The sequence below is a fragment of the Bombina bombina genome, chromosome 4 (genome assembly GCF_027579735.1).
Source record: "Bombina bombina isolate aBomBom1 chromosome 4, aBomBom1.pri, whole genome shotgun sequence".
Lineage (NCBI taxonomy): Eukaryota > Metazoa > Chordata > Amphibia > Anura > Bombinatoridae > Bombina > Bombina bombina.
In genome coordinates, this window is record NC_069502.1 from 880,908,369 (window position 1) to 880,935,965 (window position 27,597).

The 27,597-nt window shown below is 36.3% G+C and overlaps 1 protein-coding gene and 1 pseudogene across 3 annotated transcripts; one reads left to right on the forward strand and one right to left on the reverse strand.

The window, feature by feature from the left end:
• Positions 1-68: 68 nt before the first annotated feature.
• LOC128657421 (gastrula zinc finger protein XlCGF8.2DB-like) lies at positions 69-27,585 on the reverse strand. 3 transcript variants are annotated; one of them, XM_053711770.1, is made up of 6 exons: positions 27,524-27,585; positions 20,861-20,953; positions 19,871-20,029; positions 8,851-8,955; positions 8,408-8,521; positions 69-3,257 (listed from the first exon to the last, which is right to left on the reverse strand). In XM_053711770.1, exons 3-6 carry the CDS (start codon positions 19,920-19,922, stop codon positions 2,587-2,589), a joined length of 942 nt encoding a protein of 313 aa, XP_053567745.1. In that variant the 5' UTR covers positions 19,923-20,029; positions 20,861-20,953; positions 27,524-27,585; the 3' UTR covers positions 69-2,586. The 3 variants fall into 3 exon arrangements, with proteins under 3 accessions (XP_053567745.1, XP_053567746.1, XP_053567744.1); XM_053711771.1 differs by having other exon boundaries at positions 20,857-20,953; XM_053711769.1 differs by lacking the exon at positions 20,861-20,953 and having other exon boundaries at positions 27,524-27,579.
• LOC128657422 (profilin-2-like) lies at positions 13,770-14,596 on the forward strand (annotated as a pseudogene).
• Positions 27,586-27,597: the final 12 nt, after the last annotated feature.

Here is a 27,597-nt window from a genome sequence, read left to right on the forward strand (position 1 = left end):
AAAAAACTCATGTGAATTAGAAAGCCCACAATTTTTAGTCACAGGAAAAGGAGACAAAATAAGTCAAGTATATTGCAAAGTAGCTTTAATACACATAAGTAAACATTTTATATTACAATCTTAGTGTTTTTTAAATATTTTTATTGAAGACAACAATAGCACATTCTGTTGTGAGTTACATTAGCATAGAATAAAAGGTGATATATAGAAAGAATGTCTCATACATATAACTATGTTTTTCAGATATGCAAAAGTCCTTTTTGTCTTAGCCACGTTATCCTTCATTTTATTAAAGAGAAGTCCATTGTCCCCCCTCCCCCAAAACAAACATTGTCTATCCTCTTAACATCCTAATCCTATAATTACGTCAATGATACTATGGTTTACTAATGAAACAATTCTGAAAGAACAGTTTTAATATGAAATAATCATTAAGGCATTATAACTATATAACAGTGCATTTTCTGTAATGTCATGTGGCAATATCACCAAGGACCATGGCTTCACAAGGTCTCACTCTATATTTGTCAGAGTAAAATGGCTAGTATCTCCCATCCAATCTAATACATCCATACTGGACGCTGCTTAATTATATAACTAAGTTTGGAAGACCATATCCCCCCGGCAGTGACAGAACTGGTAAACTGATAGTGTTTTTTTCCCCATTCCACAAAAACTTTGTTTTTTTTATTTAAGAGTGTTACATATCTTTTCTGCAGTACAATTGGAACAAGTACAAAAGTTTAGGGAAGAGTATCATCTTAATCAATAGCGATAAGTGTGAGCTCATGTGGAAGAGTATCATCTTAATCAATAGCTTTTCAATTATTCAAAACATCTACTATTTTAGAAATTAGTGGTCTATATTTAAAGGGATGTAACAGGCAAATGTTTTTAATCTATCATTGCATTCATGAATTTATATTTGAAAATCGCTCAAATACCTTGCATTTACAATTTGTAGTAGTTTCTGTGCAATCTTCCTTAAAAAAATGGGTTTCCCCAAATTTGCATTAGCCAATCATGTTGGGCAAACTGGGTTCTCTACTTTGCCTTAGTTCTGGGTAGTGAACACCTCAACACATGCGCAAAGGAATCTGATCCCCCACGCATGTGTAGTATGGCAAGGAGTAAACTGCGTTTACGTGACCGCTAGGAAATCGGTGCTGCATCAGTTCTTGGCAGCATCAGCACCAAGTGCATGTGTTGAGGTGCAGTTGTATTGCGAAGGTGCTCATAGACACACACAGCCAGAATAAATATTTAAATTAGGAGTGCAGCGATTGGACATTAGAACATACTATAGACAAGACCTTTTTAGGGGTGGAGATTGATGACGTAAATTAAAATAAATAAAATTGTAGTTCGAGGACTATAGAAACTTTGAATTGAAATAAAATTAAGTACAATCTGCTGCTTGTTATATAAACTTTACTATGATATCTTTTCCATCATCACCATTTGGAAAACATATGCATTGCTTTAAGGTCGTACCATTGTAAATGGTTCCTAGATAAATTACCTCCTAGATATTTAATGCTGCGGTCAACCAACTTAAAGTCAAAGCATAAAGTTTCAGTTGAATGAACGGGGTAAAGCCACATGAGCTCACACATCACTATTTATTTGATAACACAATACTTGGCCATAATCTCAAAATGTTTAATGTCCATCTAACCCCTTAGCTGCTTAACCACTCCTGCGCTGAACTGTTTAGGGGATTCTAGACGCAGCTCACATTTAAGCATGACTGGGAGTCATTTTTTAGTGAGAAACTATAACAAACTATATATTATTATTTTCAGAGGACCCAGCAGATTCAAACTATACCATTATTTTATCATCAGAAATTTAAATCAAATGGGTGCGAAAAATATGCATATTTTAATTACTATTTTAATAAACTAGGTTGTATACAATAAAGTGACAGTTTTCTCATTTCTATAGTCAAAGCTTTTGTAGATCTATAATTGTATTAGGTAACCTTTCTAACATAGCAGAAAATGTTTTTCTATAGGCAATAGCAATTGAAAATCAACAGTATTTTTTTTTTATTTGTTCTTATTTTTCATCACAATACATTTTAAGCAGCCAGGGGGGCTATCCTAATCCAGTCAAGGCCTTTTGGAGTCCTCTTCTACTTTTGATGTTAGGTGCTCACCCTGTACACCTGGTTAATTTAAAATCTAGCTAAGGAAGCGCTGTCACCTCAGTGATCACCTAACTATATTGCCGCAAACAGTACGTAAATTTCAAAGAAGGTTTTTATCAACATATAAATAAGGAACTTTGGCTATATTTATATCACTTTCATCAGCACATGGGTGTTCCCTTTCATGAACCTCTACTACAGTAAATGCACATTTTATTTACAAGTGATTACTTGGCTATATAAACATATATAGGAACCCTGAATCCCCCAGCACACTGGGCAAATTCGTAACTGCTTGAGGGGCAGAGGGGGACCTCAAACAGCCCCAAAAGCGTGCCCCCAGAGGACAACATGTAATCATCATCAGCATTCTAGACATTGTGTGGATGACAACTACGTGTCAGCCTCTGCGCTTAAGAGGTTAAGCTCTGATTTTATTTCATATGAGTTTTCTGATGATTTATAAGGGTTGATTGCTGAGTAAAACATTTCCCACATTTAGAACACGAAAATGCTTTCTCCCCTGTATGAATTTTTATATGATTATCAAGAGTTGATTTCAAAGTAAAACATTTCCCACATACAGAACATAAAAATGCCTTTTCTCCTGTGTGACTTTTCTGATGCCTATTAAGATGTGATTTCAGCGTAAAACATTTCCCACATTCCGAACACACAAAATCTTTCTCCCCTCTATGAATTTTCTGATGCCTAATAAGAGATGATTTGGATGTAAAACATTTCCCACATTCAGAACATAAAAAAGCTTTCACTCCTGTATGAATATTCTGATGAGTAATAAGAGTTGATTTCTGAGTAAAACATTTCCCACAGTCAGGACATGAAAATCCCTTTTTTCCTGTATGAATTGTCTGATGTTTACCAAGTTGTGCTTTATTGGTAAAACATTTCCCACATTCAGAACATGAAAATGGTTTATCACCTGTATGTATTTTCAGATGGCACAAAAAATATGATTTCCGGGTAAAACATTTCCCACATTCAGAACATATATTTCCCATGTGGCGTCTTTGATTTTTAAAAAGATTGAAAGAAGCATCTGCACTCTGACCATGACTAGACTTACTGCAACTTGTGAAGCCACCTGTTAAGAAATACAATGGGAATAATGTTATTTATTAATGACATTATTTTAAGAACACGTTAACTGTTTTGAATTAGTGTCTACTACAAAGGGAGGGGACACGCTATGGCCCTACACATATACCCATCCTCCATACTAAGGCTTAAGGGCACTTTAATGGACATTAGGGAATAGGTTTAAAGGACCATTAAATTTGACATTTCAACAACGCATTAAAATGCTTCATTATTGCAAGTGAAACATTATTGCCATATACATTTATTTTGCAGCCTTTTGCTGTAAATAAGATCTAAAAATGTGCTTGTTTTACTTTTTCCCAGAGAGGCTTGGGTTAATACTTTTGGGCAATTTATGTGAGCTTTTATTTACTTTCCCTCACTAAGCATCTGTAGTGTCACATACTTTTAAAAGGTGGAAGCATCAACAATCCCGATAGGAAAATCATTCTTTGCAAAAGTAACTAAGTTGAATCGGTTCTAAACCACATTAAAGGGACAGTCAACCCAAAAATTCTTCTAAGTGATATAAAGTTTAAATCGATCATTATTTACAAATGTAGCCCAGTTTTGTGATCTTTATCGTTTGCCAGTAAAAGCACTTACTGTTCACGCCGCTGCAGTTTGAAAATGTCCATATGGCCCCTCCCCTATTTCGTCGTCGTCATCTTCTTGTAATCGCAGTAACTTTTCGATCCTCCTCGTAACCTGCTTTAGCATATGCACAATGTGCCTATTATACTGATGGAGGAACGTATGTAACCGGAACAAAATCACTTGCTCATTATCCGAGCGGTTCATAGTTGCGGAGGGTTGAACCGCACACTGGTACGCCGCAACTATGAACCACTCAGATAATGAGCAAGTGATTTTGTTCCGGTTACAAACGTTCCCCCTTCAGTATAAAAGGCGCATTGCGCATGCGCTAAAGCAGGTTACGAGGAGGATCGCAAAGTTACTGCGATTACAAGAAGATGATGATGTAGATGATGACGAAATAGGGGAGGGGCCAAACTGACATTTTCAAACGGCAGCAGCGCAAACAGTTAGTGCTTTTACTTGCAAACGATCAAGATCACAAAACTGGGATACATTTGTAAATAATGATAGATTTAAACTTTATATATATCACTTAGAAGAATTTTTGGGTTGACTGTCCCTTTAAGGGAATACAAGAGGAAAGGCTATTCCAGTCTGCACATGCAGACTAAATGAGAGTTACACTAACTGATAATGACTGCTGAGAAAGAAAAATCTCAAGAACCTGACAAGAACCTGTGGAATTAGTATTAAAATAGCAGTTTGTGCACACACATTCAGCAGTTTGTGCACACACTTATAGGCACTTACGCACATAATCCCCCGAAGTGAGCAATAAGCTCACACACTATTAGAGATTCACCCTCTTTTCACCTTCAATAGATAATTTAGGTATAGACACATAAGGAATTAAAATTTGAATTTTGAATAGCATTTTGTGCACACACATAGTAGTTTGTGCACACACTTATAGGCACTTACGCACGTAATTCATTTAAAGTGAGCAATGAGCTCACACACGAATAAAGATCCACCCTCATGGAGTTTCTAATAAGAGAATTTTGGTAAAGACACTTATGGAATTAGAATTTAAATTGTGAACAGCAGTTTGTGCACACACTTATAGGCACTTACTCATATCAAGTAAGCAATATGCTCACACACGTTTAGAGATCCACCTCAATAGAGTTTTCACTGTCAATAGATATTTTAGGTAAGACACATATGGTATTAGAATTGTGAATAGCATTTTGTGCACACACTTATAGGCATTTTTGTACATTATTCATTTGAAGTCCACACATTATTCATTTTTATTACTAGTTATAATTTTTTAGGTTGTGGGTTATTTCTGGCAGCTTCTGACAGCTTCAACTGAATTTTTACATTGTATTATTCAACAAAGCTGTTACATTGTATTATTTTGTCTATACACTATAAATGAACTTTCTTAATGATTTAGATAAAAGCATGTCATTTTAAACAACTTCCTACTTTACTTCTTTTATCAAATTTGCTTTGTTCTCTTAGTATCTCATGTTGAAAAGCAAGACAGTAAGCTCAGGAGTGTGCACAAGTCTTCATCACAATATGGAAATGGTTTTGCAAGAATGTTATACATTTGCAAAAGTATTAGGCATCAGCACTTTTTCCTGCAATGTAGTATTCCATACAGGTGCACACTACATATCTAGATATCTCTTCAACAAAGAATACCAGAACACAGCAAATTTAATTATAGAAGTAAACTGAAAACATTTGTTTTTTAATTCTACGCTCTTTCTGAATCACAAAAGAAAAAATGTTGAATGTCAAGTCCCTTTATATTTAGTAGATGGAAGTAAAGGAAGTACATTGCAAATTGGCTTATTTTGAAAGTTGTGACTTTAAGAAACTTGTTTAGTGTTTTGAGATTCAAAATAGGCTGAAAGCTACTTGATATTTTTTTGGTGCACTGAAAAGCATGGAGTAGAACCCCTGGTTTATTTGTGAAACCAGAACATAAGCAAGTACTCCCACTGTTTCCATGTCCTTAACTCAAGCCAAAAAGGCTGTGACCTTATTAGGATCACAAAAAACTCAGACAGTAGGAATCTTCCTCGAGGAGGCTTTGATAGAAAGCCTATTCAATACCCATAAGATATAATTTCCATGACCCAAGGATCATGAACTGAATTTTCCCAAACCTTATCCGGAATGGGGATCATACTTCCAAGCTGACTTTGAGATAGGAGTAGATTTCTTGACTTGTTTGGATTTGGACCATGCAGTCTTAGGATTTCAAGAGGCTTTAGGATAGCCTGCTATCTGGGTAGAGAAGGGGGTCAATGATTTGAAGATTGTCAAAGGTGTCCTGCAGACCTAATTCTTCCTTTAGACTTTTAATCTTGTGGCAAGAAAGCTCTCTTACCTCCAGTAATTGTAGCAATAAATTAATTTAGGCCTGGTCCAAAAAACATCTTTCCCTGAAAATGGAGAGATAGCAGCCTGTTCTTAGAAACCATATCAGCAGACATGAACTTGAGTCCTATTGTTTGTCTAGCCAGAGCAGCTTTAGAAGCAATTTTTGAATTAATGGGTATCATCAGACATGGTTCCTGAAAGTAACCAATGAAGAGTACCTAATACGTAGAAGACAGTGGGGGTTACTTCTGACAGTACCTACTTTGGTAAACAAGGCTGTTAAAGGGACATGAGACCCAAAACATTTCTTTCATGATTCAAAGCATACCATTTTTAACAACAATTTTCCAATTTACGTAGATGATCAAATCTACTTTGTTCTCTCGGTATCCTTTGTTGAAGGAGCAGCAATGCACTACTGGAACATATTGGGTGAGCCATAAATAAGAGTCATATATGTGCAGCCACCAATCAGCAGCCAGCTCCACGTAGTGCATTGTTGCTCCAAAGCCTACCTAGCTATACTTTTCAACAAAAGATACCAACACAACGAAGCATATTAGATAGGGATGCGGGGAGTAACTGTAAGGCCTTTATATAAGGAACAGGGAGTTCAGACCTAGGGGGAGGGCTTCTCTGGATATAGTGATATGACTGACTGAACTTATCTCAATAATAATACTGAATGGGTAGTACTGGAGTGTTAGTGATCTGGGAGCAATTACTTGTGGTAACGGATGCCCTGAGATCACAACAGATGTAAGAAGAGATTGTGATAAGCCGTCCTACCCTGTGCCTGGCGGCTATTGTGCATCATAAAATAACAATTGTGGCCAATACAGTAATCATGTTTTTTTTCTGATTTTGCCATAACCAATGGGTGATTTAACTTAGAAACAGGGTGGGGACAGCATTTTGTGTTCTTCTCTGGGTGGTTGTTGCAGGGTCACTAAGAAAATGCATTAGCACAAAGAAGACTTCACACTGGGCAAATACATGTTCCCTGGGGTGTTTGGTTTAGTACAGCAGAATGAGACATTGCTATTGGGTCAAAAGAAACTTTAAAAGGAGCAAGTACCTTTAACTGTTCAATAAGGTCACAATTAAACTATGAATCAGATAGAGCATGTAATGTTAAACAACTTTGCAATTTACTTCTATCATCTAATTTGCTTTGTCCTCTTGGTATCCTTTGTTGAAAAGCTTCTTGTCATTGGCTCACCCAGTGTGTGCAACTAGCTCTCAGTAGTGCATTTCTGCTCCTTCAACAAAGGATACCAAAAGAATGAAACAAATTTGATAATAGATGTAAACTGGAAAGTTGTTAAACCCTTTAACTGCTAAGCAAGCCATTTCCACCTCTGTGCTAAACTGTTTTGCTGTTTTTAGATGTCGCTCATATTTTAAGGGACATGATACCCAAAATATTTAGGTCATGATTCTGATAGAGAAAACTATTTTAAACAACATTCCGATTTACTTCTTATTTAATTTGCTTCATTCTACAAATATCCTTTATTGAAGAAATAGCAATGCACATGCTTGAGCCAATCACAAGGCATCTATGTGTGGCAACCAATCAGCAGCTACTGAGCCTATTTAGATATGCTTTTCAACATAGGATACCAAGAAAATGATGCTATGAAGATAAACCTGCAACAAAAAGTCTAAAAATTCATTTTTTATTTAAAATTTGAACAAACAAGGTTACAAAATATAGTGTTTATTTTCCCTAAACTCTATAGTTAAAATAATGGGTTATACTTATGTAAATAAAGGGCTTTTAGTATCGTTATGTAACTTTGAGCTGCACATAAGGGCTCCCATAAGCCTCTATTCAAATAAATACACATTTATTCCCACCAGCTGATCTCTATGACCACATCACCTGGCTATTAAAACTACTGAGAGGCAGCTGCTGATTGGTAGCGCATGTATGATCTTGTCATTGGCTCACCTGATGTTTTCAGCTAGCTCCTAGTAGTGCAATACTGCTCCTTCAACAAAGGATATCAATTGAAGTAAATGTGAAAGTTGTTTAAAATTGTATCTATCTGAATCATGAAAGAAAAAAAGCAGAATAACTTAAACCTGAGCTGCACACTAACATATGTCTGCTGTGTAACCATCATATATACTGTATAACTTATTTACAAGAGACAAAATGTCACCGTCACAGCATCTTCCCTTTACTTAATATGCACTAATCACCTGTAGTCGTATTTATAGGAACTTCATCCTCCTCAGTCTTCACCTGATCATACTCATATGGTTCTCCTCCGTGCTCTGACGCCGAGTCATCTGAAGGTGTCACATCCATATGGCCTGTACGATGAGAATACACGTGCCTGACTGTGCAGATTGTTTGTACCCTACATGCCTCAGACACAACATGTGTGTACACTCACCAGTAACCTGCATCAAACAAAACACACGTGCACACTCACCAGTAACCTGCATCACTCAGACACAACACACTCACCAGTAACCTGCGTCCCTCAGACACAACATACGTGCACACTAACCTGTAACCTGTCTCCCTCAGACACAACATACGTGCACAATAACCAGTAACATGTCTCCCTCATACACAACATATGTGCACACTAACCTGTAACCTGTCTCCCTCAGACACAACACACGTGCACACTCACCTGAGCTGATACTGTCACTGGTTTCCTCATCTGTTGCTCCCAGCTGATGCCTCACACACAGATCTTCTGTTATCTCAACTTTCACTATATCAGTGTTATCTTCATCTGTACAAATAAAGCAGATTCAGTTTTTTTTATCACATTATCTGTTTTTTTTTATAACATTATCATAAATCAGTTTGTGTATTTCCCAGACAGACAAAAGCACCAAATACACTCACTGTTGTACTTTTCCCTTTTGATTGTCTGTTACTTATTTTACATCTTTTTATCTGAAAGGGAATTTTTTACATAACGTGTGCACATTGACCTGTAACATGCGAGCCTCAGGCACAACATTTGTGCTCATTCATTTGTAACCCGTGTGCCTCAGACACAACACGCGTGCACATTCGCCTGTAACCTTTGTGTTAAACAATAAGGCTTAGGGATATTTTTGTTTTGCACAAACTAATATATATTAGTATCACATTTTGTCTATTAATTGCATTTTTAAAATAATTGCACTTTTAACAACAAGTGATATTGATTGACTTTTATATTTGGAAATTAAATTGGCACAAATTAAATTTTAGTTAAAAAAAGTGAAGTAAAGTAGCATATATAAATAAAATCTCTCTTCCACCTTAAAGTTAATGTAAAGTTTCATGAATGAGTGCCCGGTTTTTAAAAATACTATTAAAAATAGGGGTACTTTCATTCATGAAACTTTACATTGCAAAGTTTTTTTTTTTGTTTTTTTTTAAAAACTTACCTTTTTCTTCAGCAAAGCCAGATCGGCGTTCCCCCGCCCGCTTCTCATGCTGTACTTAGCACAGCAATGATAAAACCGGCGCCATCCAATCATGGTTTCGTCATTGCTGACGTAATTACAGAGAAGCTGCGGGTGGGGTTTCGCCGATCCGGCTTTGCTGAAGAAAAAGTAAGTATTTTTTAAAAAAAACGCTGCAATGTAAAGTTTCATGAATGAAAGTGCCCCTGTTTTTAATAGTATTTTTAAAAACCGGGCACTCATTCATGAAACTTTACATTCACTTTAAGTATTAATAGAGACCAGTTATGGGACCAAATAAACTAGCAGCTTTGAATATTGTAGTCATTTTGTATGTATTCAACGCCTTGATCGACCTTAACTAACAAGAGGGAGGCTCCTTGATGAATCCTCCTGATAGGTATGTGAAAGCTGATGTTGAGGGGGACCCTTTGTAGAGTGGGGGTAGAATGGGAGATCAGAGGTAAAAAATGTTTTGCTATCCTACCTATTTATGTTTTTTTACTTGTTTTTGTCTGTCCACTTTACTTTTGACTAAACCACACTCACTGTGACAATGCAAAACCAGCTAAAATTAAGATAAGTAGCTAAGCTATGTCCACCTCGTCCTCTTCACCCAATCGTCATGAGACCGATATGAGGGTTTCTTAGTAAAAGGCAGAGGCCTAAGCTAACAAGCATGAGGCCAACATGAGGGTTTCTCAGTAGAAAGCAGAAACTCAGGACTAAATTCAGTTCTGAGGGATATATGATAAGGGGATTAAAAACATGTTATTATAGAGTATGCAATTTTAAACAACTTTACTTCAATTAACAAAATGTGTACAGTCATTTTATATTTACACTTTTTGAGTCTTCAACTTCTACTGAGCATGTGCAAGAATTCAGAGAATATACATATATTCATTTGTTATTGTCTAATGGCCGTCACATGATACAGGAGGAGTGGACATAGACATTGACTGAAATTTATCAGAAATAAATATACTACTCTTTGAAGTTCAGACTAAGGGGCCGATTTATTAACCCCCATATTGTGCCTAATGCACCTGTTTCCACACGAGTCTTCAGGTACGCCGGAAACAGGAGTTAAGAAGAAGCGGTCTTAAGATCACTGCTCCTTAACTCGCCCGTCGCCTCTGAGGCTGCGGACATCAATCCGCCCGTATACGATCAGTTTGAATGACACCCCCTGCTAGCGGCCGATTGGCCACAAATCTGCAGGGGGCAGCATTGCACAAGCAGTTCACCAGAACTGCTTTGTGCAATGTTAAATGCCGACAACAAGTGAATCATGTCCGCCCAGGGTATGATAAATCTACCCCTTTGTGCTATTACATTGTCTTGTTATAATGCATTTGTTGATTATGCAAATCTTATGTATTTACTGGTCCTTTAAGCATAGATATGGTCTGTCTAGATCTTGCAACGGGTTGTTTGTGTGTCATTGTAACTATACATAGGAATGCAAGAATGCCTTTTGATCATTAAATGTGTCCGTGATCAATAAACAAAAAAGGGGTCACCAGCAGATGATATAAATCAAAATTATGGGCCTTTCTGTAATAATTATCATAATAAGTGGATAAAGTTAAATGAGCAAAGAAAGCAAAATAGATGGCCACCAGAAGAAACATAATTTAGACACTCTGGGTGCACTAAGGGAAGAATTATTTAAAGGGAACCACAACACCTGCTTGAAATGTTTGTAACTAACTTTATCTGATTATGCAAAATAAACTAACTACAATTCTGTATGCGGTCTTCATCTTACTGCATTCTGTTGTAGAAAAAAGCTTTATAATTTGAGTGTTGATCTGCAGCCTAGGACCTGCTATGTATACTGCCATATTGTAAAGTATGTTCCACAACAGTGGGTCATGTGACAAAAATGGCACCTTCTTCTATTACTAAAGCTGAGGAAGCAGAGTGAGCATTGCAGTGTCTGAAAAAAAACGGCTTCAGGCACTGCTATATTTATAAATACCAAGAGCAGGGAAGGAAGTGGGAAGGAGGAGGAGAGGGATGCACAGGGGGACGAAAGGCTCTGTAGAAATAAAGCAAACTCATGCTGCATATATAATTGTAACAAGAGATACATCTGTATTTATCTACATTTCTTATATTCTCCTTCCTCCTCCAACTTCCTTTCCTGCTCTTGCTATTTATAAATATAGCAGTGCCTGAAGCCGTTCGTCTCAGACACTGCAGTGTTCACTCTGCTTCCTGAGCTTTAGTAAATAGAAGGTGCCGTGTGAGTCACATGACCCACAGTTGTGGAACGTACGTTTACAATATGGCAGCATACATAGCAAGTGTTAGGCTGCAGAATAACCTTTAAATTATGAAGCTTTTTTCTACAAAAGAATGTGGTAAGATGAAAAGCCTGCATATAGAATTGTTAGTTTATTTTGCACAATTAGAACAAGTGAGTTTAGAAGTTTTGAAGCAGGTGTTGTGGTTCCCTTTAATGCTAAACTAAAGTCAAGACAGGTGAAATGGAATGCGTATTTTAATTGGCATTTAGAAGCTGAAAAGTGGCAGAGAGCCTTCTTGAAAGCTCCTCTTGAAGAAAATTAGAAAAAGTTACATCTATTTGTGCACAAACTTGATTAATACTTTGTATTAAAATTAATTGTATTCAGTATACTAAATGGCAGGGACTCTCAGGAGATTACACTCCTGCAAAATATATGGAGAATAATTTTGGCACTAATAATCCAACTGACTATGAGTTTTGTGAGCCACCCACCCAAACCATCTCCCCCATACGTGATAGTACAGGTAGCCCTCAGTTTACGCCGGGGTTAGGATCCAGAAGGAATGGTTGTAAATCGAAACCGTTGTAAATTGAGACCCAGTTTATAATGTAAGTTAATGGGAAGTGAGGGAGTTAGGATCCAGGCCCCTCTCAAAATTGACATAATTAACACCTAATACATTATTTTTAAAGCTTTGAAATGAAGACTTTAAAAGCTAAACAGCATTATAAACCTAATTAAATAATCACACAACAGACTGTATCATCAAACTAAGTTTAGTGAACAAAAACATTTGCTAATAATCACACAACAGACTGTATCATCAAACTTAGTTTAATGAACAAAAACATTTTTTACTTGCATTTTTCTGCAAACAGTTCTCTGCATTGTTAGCATGTTAGAGAATATTGGGTCTGCACCTATTCTATGCATTTCAATTTGGACTGATTAAGCAGTTAGGCAACCTCACCTCAAGCAGCTGGACAGGAAGATAATAGGGAAGTGCCGGCTAGATCTTGTTTCTTTGAAAGCTGATCAATAGCTAATGTCTGTTCTGTGTACACAGATTAATTTCAGTCTGCAAAGCTTACATAACTTTGCTGCAACACAATCGGACAGCTCCACCTACTGGCTATTTTAATTAGTGCACTGCTTTTCAATAGCAGTCACATGACTGAAAAAAAAGGTTGTTATTCTGAAACGGCACAAATTGAACTGGCGTCAACCGAGGGCCACCTGTACTTGACTGCTGTGATATCAATGGAGAAAAACTTATTGTTTGCTTATTTGGACACTGACTGATAGACCAGATTCATTAAAGTAAAAGTAAACTATTCACAACCTCATTGCCGCACCGAAAAATACATCATAAAATACGTTGAGTTTAATTTATCAGTTTTTTTAAAAGCTCTATTTTTATCACATTTATTTACCTTAGAAGCCTCAACACTATATCGCCGTTCCTCCACCCGCCTCCAAATTTTTTTTGTCTTGTATGATGACGAATATCGCTATACCTAATTTTATTGGTCCCTCAGTGGCATCTGAAAATCTTCAATTTACGCCCCCACCTTTAATTGCGCATGTGTCTCTCATTTAATTTACTCCCTATATAGAAGCGCATTCACGAGACACGCATGCGCATTGACCTCAACAGGAAAACCCAGCTAATTGCGTAGCTACAACACTAAACAATGAATCGAGTGATTCATTGTTTAATATTTATCACAGCGGAGAGTGTATTTTTGCGCATGAAATATTAATTCTCGAGAGCGAGCATGGATGACGACGTATAGAGCGGGTGGGACCACTCTTACGTGTAACATTTAAAAACCAGGAAATTGGCGCGCGCACCACACACGAGGCGCCTTCTCTTTGCAACTGGGGAGAAGCTTGCAGCACTTATCCCTCCTGTCCCGCCAGGCCGCCCCGTTACCCTCTTTCTCCATCATCTGTCCATTGCTGACAGTTTCCTTGTTGGTTGTCTTCTTGCCAACTTTGTATTGCTAGATAGCCCTTTCCGGTTTAAAGCTTTCTCCCTTAGTTAGTACATTTATATCTAGTTAAGTATGTCTTGGCAAGATTACATCACCAATTTGGTAGACGGAAAGACCTGCGAGGATGCAGCAATTGTTGGTTTCGTTGGTACGCCGTGTGTTTGGGCCTCTCACCCGGGTGGGGCTATTAGCCACATCACGCCACCACAAGTGCAGACTATTCTTTCCGATGATCGGACAGTGGTCCTTATTAACACATCGGTTTACTGAAATGTTCTGTGATCAGAGACCAGCTTAATGTGCAAGATGTCTATGTTATGGATGTAAAGACAAAGAATCCCGATGGGCCAACTTACAACGTAGCTGTTGGGAAAACAAACACAGCTCTTGTCATCGCTAAGGGAGCAGAAGGTATTCATGGAGGAGCCATCCACACTAAAGTTTGTGATATGTGCAAGTACCTGAGAGGATTAAATATCTGATTCCACTCCTCCCCTTCAGTACTACTGATTCATCCAACTGTTCCAGCTGCCAATATTGGACCAACCTATTGATTTCTTCCTGTACATCACCTTTAGCCCTTACATTTTTTTGTTTTTCCTTCATGCTTTTTATCCCATCTGTTTTTGCTGCCCTGGTCAAATGAACATTTTTTTTTTGTTTTCAGGGAAGATTTATATTGGATTTAAGAATAAAAAAAATATGATGTAAAAAAACCAGGAAATTAGCAGGGGATGGAGGAACCTAAAAGACGATATGAACGATAAAAGATTAAAATTTCGAAAATAATAATGAATTTAAAAAAAATAAGTTAGCGACTTCATATAATGTTAGTATGTGAATCCATGGCATTAATACAGTATATGAAAATTTACTTTCACTTTAACTTAAAGGGACATAATACTCATATGCTAAATCACTTGAAACTGATGCAGTATAACTGTAAAAAGCTGACAGGAAAATATCACCTGAGCAACTCTATGTAAAAAAGGAAGATATTTTACCTCACAATCTCCTGAGTTCAGCAGAGTAAATTCTGTGTAAAAAGTTATACTCAGGTAAAAAAAAAAAAAAAAAAAAAAAGAGGAAATGAACACCAGCCAATCAGCATCAGCAATGCTGAGGTCATGAACTCTTTAACTGTGATCTCATGAGATTTCACTTAACTCTCATGATATTTCATTGTAAACTTCCTTACACTAAATAGGGAAATAACATGAGAGTGCACAAGGCTCATCCCTTCGGCTGTCCCGGGACAGACATACTGATATGCTGCTTAGAAGTCCTTTACAATGGGATGTGGCTACTGAGGAACTTTTGAGGTAAAATATCTTTCTTTTTTACATAGAGATGTTCAGGTGATATTTTCTAGTCAGCTTTTTACAGCTATACTGCGTCACTTTCAAGTGTTTAAAAATGTGGGTATTATGGCCCTTTAAGGGAAACTTTCATTAATCAAATAGAGCATGTAGTTTTAAGAGACTTTCCAATTAACTTCTATTATCGAATCAGCACATTCTTTTTATTTTCACACTTTCAGAGGCGCCAGATCCTACTGAGCATGTTCACAAATTCACAGGGTTTATGTATACTAGTCTGTGATTGGCTAATGGCTCTCACATGATACAGGAGGTCGACAAATGGGGGGGGGGGGGGGGAAAATACATTTGTCAGGAAAAAATCTACTGCTTATTTCAAATTCAGAGTAAGTGCTATTGCATTATCTTTTTATTACGCACATGTTAATTAAACAATTCTACTGTATTGAGTGGTTCTTTAATTTTTAATTTAAATTCCTGATTCTCTATTCATAATGTTATAACATGACATAACAAAATATATCGTGAAAATTAACTGTACATTTGTTTCATGTTTACAGTAACAGAAATTTGTGGAATTTATGTGTAAGAAGTGTTTCACTGTGTCTTGTTTTACTTGTGAGATGTACTCTTCACATATGAGAATTTATAAAAAAATAATTTAGGGCCAGATTAAGAGTGGAGCGCAAACATGTGTGCCCAAGCAATAAGAGATTTATTGCGGGGTTTGGGATCGTTGGGCTTAACGCTGGTATTACCAGTTAAAAGTAAACGCAATCGCGATTTAGGCTAAAATGATTACCACGACTTCAGAGCTCTGGGTAACTGTTTTGCAGAACATAAAAGTTGCACAAAAACCATCAAAAATACATTACAAGTATAGTTACACTCATTATAACTGAAGCTGTGAGCCAGAGCATACTAAACTGTTTATACACCCAGAGGATCCGTGTCTGTGATTACTACAGGTGATAGGAAATCTGCGTACATTTGTACTAAGTGCGGAAATTCTAACCTTTCAAGAGAGCAGACAGCGGTGAGAGTGTGATTCCCAATCTAAAACCACTTGCGCAAGTGTAAAATTAAGAGTCCGAAAGCGAAATTCAAAGGCAGTGTTTGGAACAACGGAAGACCGTGACGTATGCCGACATCACGCGGTTTGAAAGAACTAACTGCTACCCGATTTGGCGGGTCAACAAACAGCAACTGAAGATTCGAGGAGACTTCCATATAATACACTTTTAAAAAAAGTGCTTCCTTCGCAACTAAGTGAGGTACAACCAAGTGGGCTAAAGAACTGCTCCATCAAGTGTGACGTATCCAAATAAGAAGTTACGGTAAGACCGGGACTTTATACTTATTTTCGCAGTGACCCGAAAGTGGCTTTTTTGTGAGATACTTTATATGTTAAATTGGCTTACAAGTTAAAGGGCCATAATACCCAAATGTTTAAACACTTGAAAGTGATGCAGCATAGCTGTAAAAAGCTGACTAGAAAATATCACCTGAACATCTCTATGTAAAAAAGTAAGATATTTTACCTCAAAAGTTTCTCAGTAGCCACATCCCATTGTAAAGGACTTCTAAGCAGCAAATCAGTATGTCTGTCCCGGGACAGCGGAAAGAGCGAGCTTTCGTGCACACTCATCTTATTTCCCTATTCAGTGTAAGGAAGTCTACAATGAAATCTCATGAGAGTTAAGTGAAATCTCATGAAATCACAGTAAAATAGTTCATGACCTCAGCATTGTTGATGCGGATTGGCTGCTGTTCATTTCTTCGGTTTTTTTTTACCTGCAGCTGGGCAGCAGCTGAGTATAACTTTTAACACAGAACTTACTCTGCTGAGCTGAGGAAATTGTGAGGTAAAATATCTTCCATTTTTCCATAGAGATGCTCAGGTGAGATTTTCCTCTCAGCTTTTTACAACTATACTGCATCAGTTTCAAGTGATTTAGCATATGAGTATTATGTCCCTTTAATTGGAGAGCTCTCCGGGACATTTTGACTATCTCAGTTTTACCCTCAGAGTTGTGGCTTATCTTGTAAATTTTAAGAGTAGACTACAGTATAAGAATTTTTTTTTAATATTTTTTATGTTTCTGTCTTTTTTATTAACTATTTTCATCACTCTTTTTTATATGTGTTTTCTGAACCTGGGCATATTTTATATACATATTGAATACCTGCTGTTTTAAACCTGTAAAAATTAAATTCATAAATCATTTGTACTATACAAATGTGGCAATATCTTATATGAGATCTAAACATAACCTTTAAATAAGAGTTCAGCGATCCACTAAGATCATCCCTAGGATAATTTCACCTTGTCTTTACGGTTTGAGATTCTCTCCCATATACCTCTATTATAGATTCTGATCCAAGACCGTCTAAGTATAGAACACATTTGGAAAGGTCTGCTCCCAATTGACACATAAGTTTCAACTGCATATGTTTTTTAACTTAGGATACTAAATTGTAACACTTATAATATGCTTGTCACATCTATCGAAAGAAAAAATATTTGACTAAAAGATTGTGTTAATAATTAGTTGCAAGATCCTATTGCTATTTTTAGCGCCCTCTTACTTTTTCTTATTCATTTTCTAATAATTGCTTATCGTGGAAAGAGATAAGTACTTAAGAGTGGCCTATATAGGACTGTCCATAGTGATTGCGTTATCATACAACTTTCCTTATACACTCATTATAACGCCATCAAATAAAAATTATTCAAATAAAATATTGCACAAAAAAATGATAAAGACTCAAAGATTTAAGATCTCAGGTGTTAGAAAAAAAAAACACACACACATATATATATATATATCTCAACAATTAAAAGTCTGTCTTTAAAAAGCAGGCTAAAAGTAAAAAGGTGAGTCATTGTGAACCTCATTTGCATATCTTACCCAGATTCCTTTGCTGCATTGGGAACAGTGTAGTCAGAGAGTTTCTGGTTTTAAAGCAAGTCTTCTGACTTGTTTAGATTTGTAAATGGTTTACACAATGAGTTATTTTCTCTCTCTCTCTATATATATATATATATATATATATATATATATATATATATATATATATATATATATATGTCTATATATGTATTTACAGACATATATACACATATAAACACATATAGACATATATACAAATGCATTGGAACCATTTGCAGTTAAGTAGATGCAAACATTAAAAAAAAAACATTTATGCAATATTCATTTTTAATAAAGGTTTCAACTATGTATTTAGTGTAAATATTTGACATTCTAATGTTCTTCACGTAGCAGAATATGTTTTGTATTTCTAACTACATCTGTATATATCTAAACTTATATATAATTTTATATATATATATATATATATATATATATATATATATATATATATATATATATATATATATATATATAAATAAAAAGGTATAGATATATATTGTACCAAAAAACATCAGATATATGTAGAAATATTTATTTATGAATAAATAGAACATATTCTTCTATGTGAAGAACATTCGAATGTAAAATATTCATATTTTCATGTCAGGTTAGCGAAAATGAGAATATGCGATCGGGTTTGTACAAGAGTGTGGTGTAAGTTTTTTTCCCCATTGAATTCTATGGGTGAATAAATGAACGCGTACGCGATATTCTAACTTCGGCTTTTTCCACTTGCCAGGTTAGAGCGAGAGGAAAAACAGTTTACTTTCAACTCCTTATATAAATTTAACCCAACAAGCGCAAAAAGCTTACTTCTAGCGCAATTAAAGGACCAGTCAACACATTAGAATTGCATAATCAACAAATGCAAGATAACAAGACAATGCAATCAGATTTTTTTTATAACAAATTTCAAAGTTATGTATATTTCCACTCCCCTTGCACCATGTGATAGCAATCAGCCAATCACAAATGCATATACGTATAGTCTGTGAATTCTTGCACATGCTCAGTAGGATCTGGTGACTCAAATTGTAAATATAAAAGACTGTGCACATTTTTTTTAATGGAAGTAAATTGGAAAGTTGTTTAAAATTACATGCTGTATCTGAATCATGAAAATTTTATTTAACCTGAGTGTCCCTTTAACGTCCGAACAGAAACGTTAATTTGCGCTCCACTTATAATTTGGCCCTTAATCAGTTGTAATTTCAATTAACTAAACCTAAAGAAGCAATTTTGCATATATTTTATACACTTCAGCTGGCATAACAAGTCATTGGAAACACATTAAAGGACCACTCAATGCACCCAATTACATAATTAACAAGGGCATAACGAAAAGATAAGGCAATAGCACTTACACTGAATTTCAAATAAGCAGTAGATTTTTTTTTCAGACAAATTTATTTTTTTATCATTTTTCGGCCCCCTGTATCATGTGATAGAAATCAGCCAATCACAGACTAGTATACATATACCCTGTGAGCTTGTGCACATGCTCAGTAGGATCTTGTTCCCCAGAAAGTGTGAATATAAAAAGACTGTGCAAAATTTGATAATGGAAGTAAATTGGAAAGTGTCTTAAAACTGCATGTTCTCTCTGAATCATAAAAGTTTATATAAACTTTAGTGTCCCTTTAAGGGAAAAACAATTTTACAGTACACTGTCCCTTTAAGATCATCATGGGGTTTGTGACAAAACCAGGTGACATGCACGTGACGTCCTGCTTACCTCTGTGTGCATCAGGAAGGTCTGAGGTTTGGTTCTCGGTCTTGTCAGACATTATCTTGTTCAGCGAACCTGAATTTGTCAGATATTCAGTATAATGTTTCTCCTTTACTGGCAAACGCAGTGACGTGTATTGTACGTGATCTTCACAGTAACAGCAGCCTAAACACAGAAAGAGAGAGACAGAGGGTTTCAAGTGCAGTTCAACATAATAGGGGGAAATTATGGCTGCCCAACACCCATATCTAAGAATTACACACAGACCAGGATTGAGGAATCACTCTGCTTGGTCACAACGGAATTAAAGTGAATAAAAATTATTAATCCACCAGAAAACAACAATTATCAAAAACTAAATTAATACATAAACTGCTCTAACAATACATATTTTATATCACTAATTACAGATCTTTAAACCTTTTATTTCTGAGCCATTTGACGCCCTGTGCTGAAGCAGTTTCTAAACAGTTGTACATCTTTGTTTTAAGCATCAATTCCAGTAAAAAAATAATGTTGAGTAACCCACACAAATTATATGTTTTTTTTTTGTTTGTTTTTTAACAGACCAGCTTCAGTTTGCATTAATACCCAAAGATGATAAATTTGAAATGCAAAAAGATAGGTCGTAATAGTCTAAATATTTCAAACACATAACACACATAGGGCCAGATAATCAGGGCTTAAAGTATCATCAAATCTTCTACTTTATTAAATTTTCTGGTCAACGTTTCGGTCCATGCAAGGACCTTTTTCCAAGACCAATCGTTAAATCTTATCAGCACATCTTGTCCCTCTTGCAGTGTGGCACTAGCGGAGTTAGTGTGCAAGCGGGAGCGATAAATACCGTTTCACTTGTAATCTGGCCCATAGTGTCAGTACACCTTACAAAAAAAAAAAAGGATTCAATACAAATTAAAATTCAGTTTTAAACTAATCAAAATTCTGGTTTCACAGAGGAGTAAGTCGCTTCATTTTGAGAATGTACTTACTTACATATGAGTGTAAGGCAGCAGCTGAGCAAAGCCAAATGTCAACACAACTACACTGTGTGTGTTACTGGTATCCAGTGGGTTGAATCTCAGATATCTGTGTAATAAAAAAAGCCAAAGTGATATGTGAGCTACTGGTCCCCAATACATTACATCAGCGTTATTTGTATATATACTGGAGTGAACCTTTTTGAAAGCATGTGGCAAAATTTGTGACAAACCTCTAAAAACTATCTTGCGTGCAACATACGTTTTATACTACATTGCAGTGTGTGTGTGTGGGGGAAATTATTAAACCTTTATTATTCCCACAGCCACCAATGCCATCTCTGCAGCACATCAAGCTTTACAGTACATTGTCTAATTCAGGACTCGACAAACCCAGGAGCCAGGGAGCCACTGGCTCCTAGAATTTTACCCTTGGCTCCTAACTTTTTGAATTATTCAATGGCCTCTAGTTATCAATGTCTATCGGACCTGATCCGACAGGGCGGATCAGTTCCGACAGACATCGGTGAATACGGCGAGCAATACACTCGCCGTATTCATCATTGCACCAGCAACTCACAAGAGCTGATGGTGCAACGCCGCCCCCTGCAGACTTGCGGCCAATCAGCCGCCAGCAAGGGGGTGTCAATCAACCCGATCGTACTTAATCAGGTTGATTTCCGGCGATGTGTGTCTTTGTGACCGCTGCTTCATAACTGCTGTTTCTGGCGAGTCTGAAAACTCGCTAGAAACAGGGGCCATCAAGCTCCATACAGAGCTTGTTAAATAGAGCCCTATATATCTATATAGAAATACCACTGTCTGGCTCCTAATTTTTAAACTGATTTGTTGACCACTGGTCTAATTGTTAAGCACTACACTGCAGAATTGAAACTAAAGGCCGATGTACTGTAGGGGGTGTAGAAGATCTTGGTGCCCATGTGTAACAAAAAAAAGCATTTTTATTTTAACTTTTAAGGGACACTGAACCCAATTTTTTTCTTTCATGCTTCAGATAGGGCATGACATTTTAGGCAACTTTCTAATTTACTCCTATTATCAATTTTTCTTTGTTCTCTTGCTATCTTTATTTTAAAAGCAGGGATGTAAATCTTAGCAGCCAGACCATTTTAGGTTCAGCACCATGGATAGCACTTGCTTATTGGAGGCTTACATCTACCCACCAATAAGCAAGCATAACCCAGGTTCTCAACCAAAACTGGGCCGGCTCCTATTCATCACATTCCTGCTTTTTAAAGATAGCAAGAAAACGAAGAAAAATTGATGGAGTAAAGTAGAAAGTTGCTTTAAATTTCATGCTCTATCTGAATCATGAAAGAAAAAAATTGGGTTCAGTGTCCCTTTAAGCAATAAAGTATTTTCCATAACCATTTTAACCAATGTCTACTACATCTTCTGTATCTATCTCACCCACATCTCATCCCCAGCATCTTATACATAGACACTTAAAGGGACAGTCTAGTCAAAATAAAGATCTCATGATGCAGATAGGGCATGCAACATTTTTTTCAAAAAAATCTTTTATTGAGATATTTGGCATTGACAATAATAAGAAAAAAAAAATATGTCCATTTACAGAGATAAGAGATGCACATATTCTAAACAGGTTATTGTAGGAGCTAAGCAACTGATCAGTGATTTTGTAAGCTTACACATACATAAAGTTTTTGTAGACAAATATATAAAAAGTCTTTTTGGATGACTCATTGTAAATCCACTTGTAAGTAACTAGCACCTGATTAAATTACTTGGATTGAAGTATTGTGATGAATTTCACAAGCTTACATTTTCTATGTATTCTATCATAACAGTAAACACTCTAGATTGTACAACAAAAATAACATAAATGAACATAGTACTATGATATCTCATTTTAAACATGAATAGAATAGAATACCTCCCAAACTTATCAGGCTCACTCTTATACCCATATGAGGATATCTGACACTGGGGAGGATCTCAAACGGTCAATCTTAGACCACTAAAAAAAAGAAGTTATCAAGCAAATGATATTTAACAATGAAATATTTATATAATGTGCTTTTGAACAATAATGAATAAATTTATTCATCTGATATAATGAGTATAATTAAATAGGACAGAGAGGCTTTACAGTTAAAATGTGGTATAGTGAACTGCTTGCATATTATTTATACAATATTACAGTATGTATAGTTAAACCCACTTAATTTCGCAGCCTAATCACATACTTATATCAGGCAAATATGAGCTATGTAATATTAGATATGATGAATTGTATAAACTGGAGACTTAAATTACTCAAACAGAAGATTAACATTGGTTACACAAGTTTATGCCACTTAAGGGGAGTACTGTATATGCTATAATGTGAAAGTTACCCTAGATAAGGCATAATATTGAGTATATGGGGTAAACAGTAGTTTGATTATCATTATGAGGAGAATTAACTTTATAGATCCTAGTCTTGCTGTTGATCTTATATGGGAAGATAACTAGGCGGCAATTGTTGGCTCTAATTTAAAGGGAGATAGGAAGATATGTTTTTAGCAATCTGGGTATAAGGTCTAGTAGGATAGAACTTCTGTGCTAAGGAAGTGTTGTAACTGTAAAATATTATATGAATGTAGTGGCATACAGCAGTGATAGTGTGAACATATATATTGAACTAGGTTTCTGATGTTATGTATAGTGAAAGCGTATGTGTAATACGCAATCCTACTGACGCTCCACACATAGTATAAGAGGAAGAGGAGTGAAATAACAATATAGAGGCCATCTTAAGGTGGCTTGTTAGTAAAGACTTATCTATGATAGAGGTCTATAAAGTTAGTTGGTTGAGAAGGCTAACAAGATAATTCAGTGATATATTTCTACTATATAGAACTTGCAAGAATAACTATTCTATAAATGCCTAAATAACAGTGAAAAGAAGGATGTATTCTATCATGTAAAAGGTGAGACATCATTGGAAGCTATGTACATAGATATCATGTTGATTAATTCATCTCTATCTATCTATCTATCTCATATATGAAATATTAAACTTGGAAATGTCAGGACCATTGCAAAATACAGGTTTATTCAAACAGACCTGAAATCAAACCTTTCAGCCTATACCCCTCTCCCCACTCACTATGCAGATTGCACTTTAATGTATATCTAAGTAACTCAATCAAAGGAATTGCATATAAGGACTTCCTGTCTAAGATGTGTAATAAAATTACAGAATACCCCTGTGCGCAGCCTAGATGTCTACAGTGTGGAAGAGATCTCAGGAAAGACAACAAAATTTAAATATCTATTAATTAAGTATTAATTACACCATGATGAGTTTGAATACACAAAGCACAGTCTCTATGGAAAATAGTAAGAGAAACATCTTTAACCCCGTGGAAGCTGAATGCATATAAGAATTTAAATCTTAGGTTTAAATATATTGTTAGACAAATTTTCTATTTCTTTTATACTCAGATTGTATAAATAATATTTATAAATAAATGGGCCTGAGAGAAATGCCTAACAGTAACATATTAGATAAGTATCTGCTGTATTGAGTGGGTAGCTATATTGGTGAATTTAAAATGTTTAGCAAACTGTTTCAGAATAAAAATACATTTATTTTACTTTGTCTCAGGAATCCGGTTCCAAATAAGCCGTACTATACATATTTGTCATAAACATAAGTCCATGCACTTAAAAAACTCCATTAGATTGTGGGACTTGGTAAGATTTGTGGTTAAATCTCTGGTTGTTGTTAATTAAGCATTGTAAGTTAAGTAATCAATATATCCAATATTTTTATAACTTGCTTTGTATAGAATATTGTAACAACTAGACATATATAATTGGTCATAATTAATATACTATTTTTGCATAAATATATTCAATGTTTATATAAAGTTAACTGGTCAGAACTTTGGAAATATTGTTACGTAAATATATAATAATATGTTGGAGGTTACTGCTTAGATAGAATTAAATAATATTGTAACCTAGGTTATATAACAATCCTAAACAAATGGCATGAAAAGAAGTTAGTATGCAAGAACTATAAAACATTCATATGAGACCATATACTATAAAAATGACAAATTCCTTTACCTAGAAAACGTGAGACAACAATAACCTATGTAAAAGTAACCTTAAAGGGACACTGAACCCAAATTTTTTTATTTTGTGATTCAGATAGAGCATTCAATTTTAAGCAACTTTCTAATTTACTCCTATTATCAAATTTTCTTCATTCACTTGCTATATTTATTTGAAAAAGAAGGCATCTAAGCTTCTTTTTTAGTTCAGACCACTGGACAGCACTTTTTTATTGGTGGATGAATTTATCCACCAATCAGCAAGAATAACCCAGGTTATTCACCAAAAATGGGCCGGCATCTAAACTTACATTCTTGCATTTCAAATAAAGATACCAAGAGAATGAAGAAAATTTAATAATAGGAGTAAATTAGAAAGTTGCTTAAAATTGCATGCTCTATCTGAATCACGAAAGAAAACATTTGGGTTCATTGTCCCTTTAAGTATCTCTCAGAGTTGAGATCCGGAAATCTTCATAGGGCAGAATAGTGGAACCTCTGACACAAGAGACTTGACAGTCTATGATGTTATGTCCATAAGCTAACCGGCAAGAGTGAGATGTAAAAACCTCCATATGTACCGGGACTTTACTCCAGCTAAATCTAGCCAATGCCTAGTTTACATTGACTCGCGTTTCCACAATGAAGGACACTGGCTTTCGCTCCAGGTTGCTGGCTGTGTGTTGATTTTTGTCTGGCAGCAGTAATGGCCAAGACTGCCCTCCAGGAAGCCAACCGCACTTCCCGGATCAGTGTAGGACAAGGGTCCAAGTATGTGTTAGTTGGTTTGCCTATATCGCCCTCATCTGAGGACCTCTGGGTGGAATAAGGATCATTGTCCACTGGGATACGGAGTGTAGTAGTTAAAGCAAGAGCACACTGTTTGGTTTCATCAGAGTGCACCACCACTTTCCGTTGTTCCGGTAGGGAAAATAAGACAGGTTCTAATCTAGGGCTGTCCGAGGATCTTGGACTTAGAAATGTATGAGACTGTCAGGTCTCTAATTGTATGGGGTCCAGTGGGACTGTAGTTGTCTCATTTAGATTTCGCCTCTGAACTGCATGGTCTTGTGGCACATTCCTCGATCGCAGAGTTTGGGCTAAGTCCTCTATTCTGTCAAACTCTTCTAGGAGAGACTGCAGGATGGTATAAAATTCCCTCATGATTATTTGCTAGGTAAGGGTATTAGTAGCAACTGTACAAGTAACTGACTATATCCGTTAAGATTATGAGCACTCTCTGTGTTCGATGATACTTCTATGTGTTTAGATAGCTTTACCCGGATGGATCGGGGGGGGGGGGGGGGTAGGTGAGGCCCTTAGAAGTGCGTACAGGGCGCCATTAGGTTCTTGCCAGTACTTTGTACAATAAATAACATCTACTCTCCTCCTGTCTTTCAGCAGAGTCTATATAATGAAAATATGATGATGTTGTGAGTTGATGGCATCTTGGCCTGCAGATAATTAACGGATTTATCCGTCCATCCTAAGAGCTTTAGAGCAAAGCAGCCATCTTGGTTGAGACCCGGAAGCGCCCCCAGGGCATTCAACTTTAAACAACTTTCCAATTATTTCTATCACTACATTTTCTTTGAATTCTTTGTTGAAAACTAAAACCCAGGTAGGCTCATATGCTAATTTCTAAGCCCTTGAGCATTTTGACATTTTTTCAGTTAGACACTGCTAGTTCATGTGTGCCATATAGATAACATTGTGCTCACTACTGTGGAGATATTTATGAATAAGCACTGACTGGCTAAAATGCAAGTATGTCAAAAGAACTGAAATAAGGGGACAGTCTGCAGAGGCTTAGATACAGGATAACCACAGAGATAAAAAGTGTATTAATATAACTGTGTTGGTTATGCAAAACTGGGGAATGGGTAATAAAGGGATTATTTTTATTTTTAAATAACAACTATTCTGGAGCAGGCGGTCCCTTTAACACTACAGAGAGATTATCTCAGTCTCACACACATTTCATCGCCAGCACCTTATATAAAGTTACTTAATAGAGATCACTTCTGCTTCACATGCAGAGGTATACAGTAGTATTACAGAGGTTCCATATGTCTTAAACACACGTTTATATGTAAACTTTTTACATAGTGCTGATGTTCCCACTGCCTCACACAGCACCCTGTCCAGTAGCTAGCATATGTACAAATATATATTATAGAGAAGCTCCCTCTGCCAAACAGCTCCCTTCCCAATACCGAATATACAGAGGATCTCTTTGTCTCACACACAGCACCCTGACCAGTACCAGATATACATTATAGAGATATACCCTCTGCCTCAAATATAGCACCCTACCAAGTGCCCTATATGCAGATATATGAACAGTTCCCTCTCTGCCTCACACACAGCACCCTCCCCAGTTCCTTATATACAGGTAGAAAATATAATAGAGAGGTTCCCTCTTACACACGCAGCCCCCTCTCCGGTGCCTCATATACAAAGAGGTTCCTTCTAACACACACACCAGGTTCCTGCTACCTCAAAGAACATACACACATACAGAGACGTCTTTAGTAAACTATATAAAGGAATATATAAGTATACAAAGTGACTTTGTTCATGTTTACCTTTGTGAATGTGTAACCCTTGAGCGCGGAGACGATAGAAGCTAGTTCCCATCCGGCTTAAGGACCTGTGACGT

Excerpts from the sequence above, each read along its gene's own strand:
- LOC128657421 (XM_053711769.1), bottom strand. The coding sequence starts at position 27,575 with ATGGGAACTAGCTTCTATCGTCTCCGCGCTCAAGGGTTACACATTCAC. Across the intron at positions 8,956-19,870 it reads CCTTCCTGATGCACACAGAG|ATGAAGATAACACTGATATA; the intron begins GTAAGCAGGACG and ends TTATTTGTACAG. Across the intron at positions 3,258-8,407 it reads TCCTATAAATACGACTACAG|GTGGCTTCACAAGTTGCAGT; the intron begins GTGATTAGTGCA and ends ATTTCTTAACAG.